At 35.6% G+C, this 11,975-nt stretch overlaps 3 protein-coding genes across 3 annotated transcripts; 2 read left to right on the forward strand and 1 right to left on the reverse strand.

The window, feature by feature from the left end:
* Positions 1-317: 317 nt before the first annotated feature.
* Positions 318-3,363, forward strand: LOC134247717 (uncharacterized; the record flags this gene model as incomplete). Its single annotated transcript, XM_062730052.1, is given in 6 exon segments — positions 318-401; positions 698-805; positions 1,997-2,116; positions 2,816-2,966; positions 2,969-2,992; positions 2,995-3,363. Coding segments are annotated over 6 exon segments (525 nt in total), but the record flags the coding sequence as incomplete, so codon positions are not given.
* A 900-nt stretch (positions 3,364-4,263) lies between these two features.
* Positions 4,264-7,015, forward strand: LOC134247725 (uncharacterized). The gene is made up of 2 exons (XM_062730066.1): positions 4,264-4,831; positions 5,895-7,015. The coding sequence occupies exon 2, from the start codon at positions 5,903-5,905 to the stop codon at positions 6,797-6,799; it is 897 nt and encodes a 298-aa protein (XP_062586050.1). The 5' UTR covers positions 4,264-4,831; positions 5,895-5,902; the 3' UTR covers positions 6,800-7,015.
* Positions 7,016-10,819: 3,804 nt separating this feature from the next.
* On the reverse strand, positions 10,820-11,929 carry LOC134247727 (C-C chemokine receptor type 5-like; the record flags this gene model as incomplete). The annotated part of the gene is made up of 1 exon (XM_062730082.1): positions 10,820-11,929. A coding segment is annotated over one exon (1,110 nt), but the record flags the coding sequence as incomplete, so codon positions are not given.
* Between the last annotated feature and the right edge of the window lie 46 nt (positions 11,930-11,975).

An 11,975-nucleotide genomic window follows, 5' to 3' on the forward strand; every position in this document is an offset into this window, starting at 1 on the left:
ACAATTTATTTTAGGAGAATTGTTGTGGTTTTTCGATAACATTGTGTTTCAGGGGATCACCGTGTTTTTCTATTTTATAATCCTTTGTTTCAGGGGATAGCTGTGTCGTTTCTATATTATATCACTGTTTTAGGAGAATTCATGTGGTTTTTCGATAACATTGTATTTCAGCGGATAGCGGTGTGGTTTTGTTTTTGCTATGCTTTTAACACTTTGTTTAGGGGATGATCACTGTTGTGTGTCTCTACTATAACGCTTTGTTTCAGGAGATCACGATGGGGTTTCTTTATAATTACATTCTATAATAAAACGCTTTCTTTCAGGGAATCGCAGTGGTGTTTGACATTTCAGACAGGTCTACATTTACACATCTCTCCTTCTGGCTGGAAAGCATCAATAACGTAAGGATGTCATTAATTCATAAACAACATTTTAATTTAGGTTAACATAGTTCATATATTCATGTACATAATGAATTACGAATTATATGTCATTGAGATATATTTCTCAATCAATATTGGTGTTTTAAAGAAATCGAAGAGGCAAAAATGGCTGAACAAATATACAATTATGTCCAAGGATGTACAAGTTTAAGGTTATGGCTATTTTAAATACATGTATATCGTTTAATGTAATCTCTGTGTTTTCCGATATTAGCTTATAATTGATATTAATCATTATTTGTTTCATTCAATAGTGCGTTTCGAATTTTGTGTGTAATTATGAGTCGGTGCCGATAATCCTGATAGGTAACAAAGCCGACCTCAAAGAGCGCAGAGCGGTGTCAATTTCTGAAGCTAAAAAGGTAACAAGCGTATTGATTGTTTTATCAGTGCTCTCCAATACAGAACAGACACCAAATTAGATATTGATTACTTTAACAAAGTAGATCGTTTGGTTATTGTTGTTACATTAAAATGAATCAATTATACGACTATAAATGTTGATGGGATTAATTAATTTTTTTAAGAGAACATCTCAATGGTATACTAGTACAAGAATCATGAAAAGATATAATCTCATTCTTCATCATGTAATTATACCCCCGCTCCAAAGTGAGAGGGGGAATACTATATTATCCTCGTGCGTCTGTTTGTCTGTCTTTTAGTCGTGTGTCTGTCCAAATATAAAATTAGTAACAGTTTTCTCAGCAACTTCTCATCGCAGATGTTTGTGAAATTTTAACACATTCTTAGTTTAGTCATATGGTGAGAGTTATTTTTGAACGAATACGATATCAACTTCCCGTTTATCTGTGTGTATATCCGTACCAAATTTCTATCGCAGTTTTCTCATGCAGCAGCTAATCATGGCAGACGTTTGAAATTTTAGCACACTCTTTGCTTTGCTATGCTTTATATTGGGAGTCATTTCAGTACGGCTCTGATCGTATTCATCTGCTTTTCTCTAAATTTACCAAAGTTTTGTTGCATTTTTTTGTAGTTTTGCAGTACAGATGTGACTCAATATAGTCTTAGTTTATTTTAGAACAGCTCTATACAAACTTACCTAGCCTGTTAGCATTGAAGATCACGAAAGTGTTTTAAAAACAAGCTGACCTTTTTTTTACTTAAAAAGAAAACTCGATATTGCAAAAATATGATTTGCCAGTTTTCTCTTCAAGAAGTTCGTGAAATTCCAGGATTTTTGCTGGCGTTGCCATTTAAGTTTGTACATTTTTTTTCAATCCAAATTCATTTACTGTTCAAATTTGTGTTGCCCCACCAACATTAACAAACCTAGGTTTTGTTACCTTTTATTGTGCCATTAATACACATAATACAACAGAAAGCATCGTCGGAAACCCACAGCAGATTAAGCTTCGTTCGAAGCGTAATAAGCCGTGGGTTTGCGACGATGAATAGAAAGTGATTATTGCAATTTTGTGATAAACAATGTTTACCCTAAAGGGTAATAAGAATATTGAAACAAAAAATGAATATTAACATATACAAATAAAATGCTCTATGAATGTATATTTATTTTCCATTCTCAGTTCGCAAACAAAGAGATGGCTTTTGATTATTTCGAAACCAGCGCTAAAACAGGGAACAATGTTTTTGCTGCCTTTCAGAAATTAGCATACCACGTGACAGAAATTTGTAATCCACAAGTGGTAAGTCACAGTGCAAGATTTAGAAAAAAAAATTACAAGTGGCTCGATGTAAAATATTCACATACACTCTTTTAAATCTTGGTTATTAATATGTATATGTAACAATGATATAATTTATGAAATATGAGATATTAGCATTTGAAATATATTTGGTCCTTAGCTAAGCAATAACCTGAATAAACATCAACCATTTTATTCTGTTTTTAAATGCTATGTCTTGAAAATAGAAAATATACAGAAAACTTGGATAAAATGATCCACATAGAATGAATACATGACGTTTTAGTCCATAATCAAAGGGTACAAGTTTTCTCGATCTTGTTCTAATAGCTTATAATGAAATTAAAAGCAGTCAATGAACGACAAAGGTTGATTAGAGACGAAGACAGAGCATCAAACAGACAAATAAAAACTTACTTGATTCTCTCCAGACACTAAGTATATTTAATAATAATTAGAATATTTGAAAATAAAGCATACACATTTGTTGACTTGTTTGAATTAACATATATTGTACTGATTAATCATGTTAATTGCTTTATTGTTGTAAAAGTACATAAATTTTATAATGTTTGCACTGCATAATCGTCACATGAAATGACATGATATCTTGATACGAGTTGACTTTTATTGAATTGACAAAGAAATAGAATTCTTCTTACGGTTGATCATGACTAAATATGAACCTTTTTATTGCAGATGAAAAGTTATCATCCACACATGTTACGGCCACCGGAAGTACTGGAAAGAGTTGCAGTGAAAAAATCAGCAATGTCATGTAAAGTTGAAAATGTCACAAGAATTCCGGAAAAGTTCAAACCAGTGGGTCAGCTGAGGACCTCAATGCGGGGCGAAAATACAAGTTCCGGGTCCGGAAGCGAAGAAGAAATATGCTCAATGTTGCTCAATCCAGTAGAGATCGGTTTTCATTTCATCATGATTTAGCCGTCTGTTTTAGCTTTCTGCCATATAGTTTCGTAAACGGAAAATGATTTTATCTCTTATTTGTACGAATTGCAAGAATGATGAACTGTTTACATGTTATTAAAAAGTGGGAATTACATTACTTTCTTTGTTACACACTGTGTCGTGTGATATTTTCATGATCTTTGTATTTTCATTTTTTCTTAAACTGTATCATCATAGGATTTTTACATGTGTATAATATAAAGGAAATTTTGTAACGTTTTGAAGAGTTGAAATAGACATCATAGGGAAGATCATAATTTCCTCAATAAATAGTTTAATTACAGTTTCATATATCTATTTTTAAAAAAATATTCTAGGACTTTTGTGTTATTGTCATTTATATTTTGTTACCATTTTTTTGTTGAATTATAAAGAGTCCACATGAATTTAAAGCCTACCTCACACAAGGGCCCAGACACTGAGGTACTTTTAATATTGATCTGTTGTTGCGTTGTAGGATCAATTCAGCTTCACAATAGAAATCTTCTTACTTCAACTTGAAATTAGGCATTTAAGCAAATGAAAAGTTTTAAGAAAACAGACAATATAAAAGAAATCAGCATTAATCTAACGTTGTACACAGTGACATATTGTGTTAATGGCTCTGTAGACAACGGATCGCGGGCTATCATAGAGGGAAAACAAACAATTCCATTAGCACCAATTGTTTACTTTGTCTACATTAAACAATTTTCCCGGGGTCTATAAAGATTAATTTTGCAATGTCTCTGAACATTAATTAAAATCCAGTATAATTATGCTTACCATATGCAAAAGTTTCCCCTGCTGGTATCAATTTATTCAATGCTTATTAAGTTAATCAATTGAACAGGGGGTTAATCGATTTAACAAGATCAGAGATTCCCCTTTATATTTGGAATTGTTTAATAAAATATTTGCACAAGAAAAATATTTACCCTGGCATCATCAATAAAGTGTACAGAGTTTATGAAAAGTTACAAAATTAGAAATATGGATGTTTCCAGACAAATTTCGCAACATCTTAACAAAACAATATCAACCATTGAATTTATTAATCTGGGAGTTTGAAATTGGATCATTCTCTTGTAACTAAGCCCTCCGCACACGGATTCAGTATTAATGCGATGTTTGTTTTAAATATTTAAAAGATTTGTCAGGCACGTGCTGCCGGAGTAAAATGTCTGTATTTGTTCTGTAGATTGGCGGAATTGATACCAGTTCCGTTTAAATATTTGCCACGGCTTGTGTTTGGGGACAGACTCGTGCAGGTTGTATTAAATATTTGTCAAGAAATGCCGCACTCAGGGACGGGTGTTTTAATCCTATGAGGAACTGATCGCTGGAGATAGGCCATCGTCGCCAATGATCCGCTTCGTACCTCACTATTGAGCGATGACTCCAAACTCATTCCTATTTCAAACTTTTCTATTTAAGGAGTATAATAGATCTATTCAGTAGGTGTTCCTGTATTGTTTGACATAGTAGTCCAATCAGCGGGTTTTCTGAGGTGTTAGCGGGGAGAGATACGATTGTATCAGGGCAGTACGTGTCCCCCGTCCACAGATCGTACGGGGTTACACGGGGATCATCGCATTTCTACCGGAGAGGAACAAAAGATGACTTTTACGTGTATCTTCATGGGTACTTAACGGACAAATCCGCTGTCATCGACTGAGTTATATGTACATAAATAAACGCAGCGATCCACAAAAAAGTTCATACACTGGGAATGTGAAGAAGTTTTAAAAGCTTTCAACAAGAGAAGTAAGTACACTAAATATGGAATTGTCAACAACAAGAAAATTGTTAACCTCTAGTATCATGTAATAACACAACAATTTAATAATAATAATTAAAACAATTTATGGATTTTATTTTTACTAATTTTGAATATAGTGTTTTTAAAGCATGTCTAAATGTTCACAATATTGAAAGGTAGTTGTTGGTTGAACTAGAATAAATACTTCGCAAGAATTTTGTTTAAAATTAAACCGTAATTTATTTATTTATTTTTTGTTTATATGTATAAATGTTTTTAAAAAAAGAAACTTCATATATTTTTTAAAATTCTTTTAAAATGTATAGTAAGTTGAAATTTATAAATGATTAGTTATATGCTTTTATATGTACATGTATATAACATGTATATTTATTGGACAAAAAGGTTCAAAATATAAAAAATAAACTTAGGGTGAATTCTGGAGTTGGGAAGTTACAAAACAAAGTGCATGATTTTCTCAGAGAGGATAGCGCTTAAAAAATATAATTATCTTTAGAATTCTATACTAGGTAGAAATCAAGCCAATTTGTTTTTGTAAAGTCATGCAATGATTTATAAAGATTTGATCCTTGCATTAAATGATATTGAATGTGATAATATTCGATACCAGAATGTAATTAACATTTCGAGTCAAAAGAACTCCCCCTCGGAGGAACAGCTATTCCAACTGATAAAAGAAAATCTCAGGTATTGTAACAATGCCTCCTAGAAACTTTTCACTCTTTATGCTTATATTTGTGACGATATTAGCCCGCCTAAATAAAGACATACAATCAAACTTCAAGGTGATTCTAAAAACAGAATACACGTCTCTTGTAATTAAAAAATGGACTAGATATGACATTAATTGATTTTTAACGAACACAAAAGCAGCATTTAAATCATTTTAAATTGAATTCAAATAGTTGACGATTTACTTTATCGACATGCATCGATTAATACTAAAGTGAATCAAAGATATTTAAAGAACTTGCTTTCTAATAATTTCATTAAAGATAGCACAATTTGAATGATTGGCTTCATGGTGAGCTCCTGATATTTTTACAGGTACAATTATGACCATAGATAATCAGGAAATCGCACTTGTTCTGGCGCGGAAAAGGGATGAAAAAGTTTTACAGAAGGAGTTATCAACGATTAAAATAGAAAAACACAACTCTGTGGCCGACATCAAACGATGTCAGAAAGAAATGAAAAAACGACTGAAGAAGATACGAGATAGGCAAAGAGAAATACAAAGGTCAAGGACAAAGATAGAGGAGCCACAGGAAGACGCGGACTTTGGCATGCCTACAGTTCCGGTCTCTGTCAAATCACAAGCCCGACCAAAAACCGGACCGCCCTCTTCATTGAGGAATAAAGTGTCAAACTTTTTCAAACCCAAACTTGAGCTAAATGACCCGGAAGTGGAAATAGATCCATCACTTGTGTCGGATCAGACTAAATCTAAAATAGACTTGAGACCAGCAACGGCGCGTGCACTAATGGAAGATAAGTCTCTCCTCGATAGGTGTCGCTCTGCCGGAAGGTTAGGAACAAAAGCTTCAGAGTGTAGGTATTTTGATCCCGACGATATTAACGACAGGAACAAATTTTACAATGGTCTAGTAAACAACTGGAAGCGTACTGAAAAAGAAAACTACAACAACATTGAAATGAGAGTGGGTCAATTCTTGGGTCAAAATGATGAACTGTTGAATCGCCGAGTAATGCGATCTAACTTTTTACGACAGACAGATGTTCCTGTGGTTCAGAGAAAGAAACCTTCCACTTTGGAGACGCATTACTCGTCCTCGCCTCACGTAAGACCCGTCTCTTCCGGAAATGACTTCCGGCCTCCTGATAGAGTTTTCAAACACACTGCTCTTCCACAAAGAGTGTTGTCGGCGGCCATTAGTAGCCGACAGCCTACAGAGATTCGTTCTCGCGTGAGGCCTTTCTCTCATAAATAACTTACTGGATCGCAGTCATATTGACTCTTTATTATAAACACTGTCTAGGAATTACTAAAGTAATATTGGAAAATTGAATTGTCTTTGTTTTCAAAAATATTTATTTTATGAGTTATATGCCATGCTACATGTTTTTTTTTTATGTTATTCATATTTTACAATGAACACGTGTATCTGCCAGACATTGTCTTATAGAACTGTCTTGCTCCAATAATTTGAAAGCATTTGTTATGCTTAAACCCCAGTCAAATTTCCAAAAACGGTCATCGACCGAAGGTTGTTGAAGCAAAAATGGGATATTTCGGGTAACAGACGGCAGTTCATCGGCCATTCTCTTGCCCGATTTTGACCTCTTTTTTGTCGGCCGACCAATTTTGTGTCCATCGGTCCAAGTTATAATTTTTTCTGCGTCGGTGGCCGATTTCATCAATTGACGTTATCCATCGACCAACCTTCGATCATCCTCCGACCATCGGCGGTCAGTTTATTACGTCGGTCGTACGTCGTTCGACAATAAGGGTGTTCAAAATTCCGGCCGACGGTTAAAATCAAACTGTAGCTCAGAGCTCGATGATCGGGCGACAATTGGCCAATTTGTGAATATTTAACCTGTTAAGGATACATAACACAAACAATGTATCGATGCATGGATATATATTTTTTTAAGGGAAATAACATAAATAATTAATCTGTAAGATATAAAGAAATCTTAAGTATTCCTTGCTGCTTAGATATGCACTATTTGTCGTTTTTTTTATGCAATTCTATACAAAATTTTGCACACATTTTCAACATTGAGTCGCAATCTTACAAAATTCTGCTATTTTGCCTTGCAATCATTTCTCACGTCACTTATCTGAGTATAGAATCTATGAAAAATAATGCTCATTTCTAAAGAAAAAAGATTTTTTGTGTTATTTATCCAAGTCATTGGTGTTCCTATGAATTAATGTGACTGGTCAGTGTCGCCCGATACTCATATCGGCCGATCATGTTCTTTCAGGCGACAAGACCAGAAAAATTTAGTCGCCCGACCATCGTCTTAAATGTGACCTAGGCATTAGGTCACATTAAAACCGATGGACGGGAGACAAAACTTTAATTTATCGTATCGTCGGCTGAAAAAAACATGATCGACCGACACCAGTACATGCGTAGGGCGACGGGGAGTAGTCAAATTAATTCCTAGGAACACCGAAGCATTTATAAGTTACATATTTATTAGTAAGCCAACCATCGCCTCATCATCGTTCGCTGAGCCGGTTTTATTTTCATTGTTGATCGACATTTACGATTACAAATTTTGACCACCGGACGACCGAATTCAAAAACTATATGCCGATAGTCAGATGATGATCTAGGGTAAAACCCCAGTCACATTTCCAAAAACGACCAACGGCCGACGGGTTTTGAAGCACAAATGGGATTCTTCGGGTGACAGTCGTCTGTTCATCGGCCCTTGTCTTGGCCGATTTTAACCAATTTTTTGGTCGGCCGACCAATTTTGTGTCCATCGGTCCAAGTTATAATTTTTCATGCGTCGGTGGCCGATTGCTTCAACTGCAGTTATCCGTCGACCAACCTTCGATCATCGTCCGACCATCGGCGGTCAGTTTATTAAGTCGGTCGTCCGTCATTGGACAATTAGGGTGTTGAAAATTTTGGCCGACGGTTAAAATCAATCTGTAGCTTAGAGCTCGATGATCGGGCGACGATTGGCCGACTTGTGAATATTTAACCTATTAAAGATACATAACACAAACAAAATTATGATGCATGGATTGTAAATTTTTTGAACGGAAATAACATAAATAATTAATCCGTAAGATATAAAGAAATCTTAAGTATTCTTTCCTGCTCAGATAAGCACCATTTGTCGTTTTTACAGGGTTAGGGTTAGGGTTAACCTTTTTACGTGTTCATTGTTGCACACATTTTCAACATTGAGTCACAATTTTATAAGATTCTGCCTCTTTTCCTTGAAAAATTACTCACGTCACCTATCTGAATATAGATCTATGAAAAAATATTGCTGATTTCTAAAGAAAAAAGATTTTTTGTGTTATTTATCCAAGTTATCGGTGTCCCTCGGAAATAATGTGACTGCTCCGTGTCGCCCGATACTTTTGGCCGATCCTGTTCTTTCAGCCGACAAGACCAGAAAAATTTAGTCGCCCGACCATCGGCTTAAATGTGACCTAGGCATAAGTCGATAGACTACCTCAATTGAAGAAATCAGCTACGAGCTCAAACAAATTATTACATGTGAGTGACACAGAATTGGTCGGCCGAGGAAAATAGAGGTTGAAATTGGTAAAGCAATGGCTGATGAACTGCCGACTGCCTCTCGGAGTATCTTAATTTTGCCTAAAAAATCATCGGTTGTTGGTCGTTTTTGGAAATGTGACTGGGGTTTAAGTTGAATGACCACGGCCACGGGCAAAGAAAAATAATACTTGGCCCAACTGACACAAAATAAGTCATCCGACGAAAATGGGATTGAAATTGGGCAAGACAACGGCCTGCAGACTGTCTCCCAACATATTCTATTTTTACTTATCAACCATTGGCCGTCGATCGTTTTTGAAAACGTGACTAGGGTCACTTTCAAAAAACGACCAACGGCCGTTGGTTTTTGAAGCAAAAGTGGAATTTTTCGGGTTACAGTTTACAGTTTGTCGGCCGATTTTGACCTCTTTTTTTGTCGGCCGACCAATTTTGTGTCCATCGGTCCAAGTTATAAATTTTTCTGCGTTGATTGCCGATTTCTTCGATCGAAGCAATCCGTCGACCAACCTACGATCATTGTCCGATCATCGGCGGTCAGTTAAGAAAGTCGATCGTCCATCGTTTGACAATGAGGTGTTTACAAAATTTCGGCCGACGGTAAAAATCAAACTGTATCTCAGAGCTTGATGATCGGGCGACGATTGACCGACTTATAAATATTTTACCTTGTCTGCAGCTATGAATGGCGTTTCAATAAAACAATACCAATATAAATAATGTATAGCTTTTTATATATTTTTTTTGAAGAAAAATTTGAAAAGGACAAAATAAACAAAGATACCCTTTGAGCCCCTTGGTCGGGATGTCTCTTTGAATAATGCAACAGTTTATCATTTGAAAACCACTTGTCACCCTGCCACAAAATGAGAATTGGTTCTAAGTGATGGAATACACAGAGGTCACAGGCAGGTCAGAAAATATGTCAATTTCCGATTTTTTTTTCGAATTTTCATTTTTATGCAAATTTTATGACCATATTGCTGTCTTTCCATGTAAATATAGTGAATCAAAAATAGTTATATAAAGGAAGAAAACTAGAAAAATACATTTATTATCAAACTAATTGATGCTCTTACAGGTGTTTAACCTCAATTGAACTTCCTTAAATATAGTTTTCCCCATTTTCTTAGAAAACGCTTTCTGAGAATTTCATTTTTTAGTCCACAATTTAGTGAAAACAGAACAATAACGAAGAAAATTCAAGAACTTATTACATTGGACAAAATTACAATAAAATTCATTCCCCCGGGTTTAAATTTTGAGGTAATACACGTCCATAGACTACATACACAAGATATAATCTATCATACAGTGTACAGAAGTATATAAAATGATTTAAATTTTTATCATGAATGTCATTATGAAAAAAGTGTTTTAAACATACTTAAATAAATTTTGCTTTTTCTACCTACTAGAAAATGAAGTATTTAAGACGCGAAGAAACGCGCTAAAGAACATCACAATGAGCAATGAAAATACTAATATGCTAAGGGTTAAGACCGCATTCTAACTTTCAAAAATTTTAATTGGCAGTGTTAGGAAAATTTCTTTCAATTTGCAAGTGTAATTGGTGTATTTTTTACCACACTTGTGACATAGCATATTTTTAAGGAAGTGTTTGTGCTCTTGTAAAATATGCTAACTGACAAGTGTGTATTTACTCCGGTACATTCCAATTGTTTTAAACCCCCCCCCCAAAGAAACAGACCTTACGTACATGTATAAATATAATTAGACTTTGTCGACCTGTTCCGGGTCATCAGATGATTTCTTAGCTTCATTGACCTGCTCCTGGTCATCAGATGATTTCTTAGATTGCTTTGTGGACGTCGTTTTAACCTCTGAGGACAATGTTACAGAACGTAACAATTTAACAAGTCTGCTCTCTGTAAAGTACAATTTCAGCTGCTGTCGAAATTGGGTTGACGTCAGAACGTAAAGGTAAAAGTTAATGCCGTAATTGATTTGTTCTAAAATCTGGGATACATCACGGAAAATCAAGAAACCTTTAGGATTATCTCCAAAACTTTTCATTCCCATGTAGAAAGCAATGTTATGGAGTGTAGTTATCGGCAGAACTAGGAGGAAGTAGGCCACGACGATCCCGATCAACATGGCGGTGGTTTTAGTTGCCTGGGAGTCGTCGTTCTTAGTGGCGGATGTAAGACGTTTACGCTGCTGTCGGTGTCTGGCAAGTTTGAACACGATTAGAGGGGTGACTGTGGCCAGGATACATAGAGGAGCTAGCGAGTACAAGGTGGAGCCAGCGGTCAGCATTGCCTTGTACGTCTCTGCCTCGTGACTGTCTTTTTTGTCAAAATAGTCGGGATAACATTTTCCGTCCTCAAGGACTTCAGAATTTCTAGTCCAAACGCCATTAAAAGACCCGATTACTAAATACACGCAAATAATCTGCAAAACTGCCGATTTCTTTGTAGAAATTATCTTTGCTTTCAATGGAAACCATACTGCAATAAATCTTTCTACGCAGAGACAAACTACAAACCACGATGACGTCATTTTTCCGGTACGAAAAAACCAGAAAAAGACTTTACAGCCGACGTCGGATAATGCCCTAACATCAACACCTAACATTTTTATGACAAACATCTTATTGAAAGGTTGAGTTAGAAGAAGAGTTATGTCTGACAGAGCCAGAAAAATCAGGTAGAATCTGGAGGTCAGCTGCTGGAACTTAGGTGAACTCATAATGATGATTGTGAGGATGTTTCCCCCGATCCCTAGCACGAGCATTGTGGGTAATAGAACGTAGTTCACATACGCCAGTCCTTCCAGTACGTTATCGTAGACAGTCCAAGATCCCCGGGGGAGATCCTGTTCCTGTAAACAGCCGCTTGAGTTACAGGACAGGCTGGAGTTTAAACAG

Source organism: Saccostrea cucullata, unplaced genomic scaffold (assembly GCF_032062105.1).
Source record: "Saccostrea cucullata isolate Sc308-1 unplaced genomic scaffold, CSIRO_AGI_Scuc_v1 ctg13762, whole genome shotgun sequence".
In the NCBI taxonomy this organism is placed as follows: Eukaryota; Metazoa; Mollusca; class Bivalvia; order Ostreida; family Ostreidae; genus Saccostrea; species Saccostrea cuccullata.

Bases quoted from the DNA above. Each gene is read 5' to 3' on its own strand.
- LOC134247725 (XM_062730066.1), top strand. From the start codon at position 5,903: ATGACCATAGATAATCAGGAAATCGCACTTGTTCTGGCGCGGAAAAGG.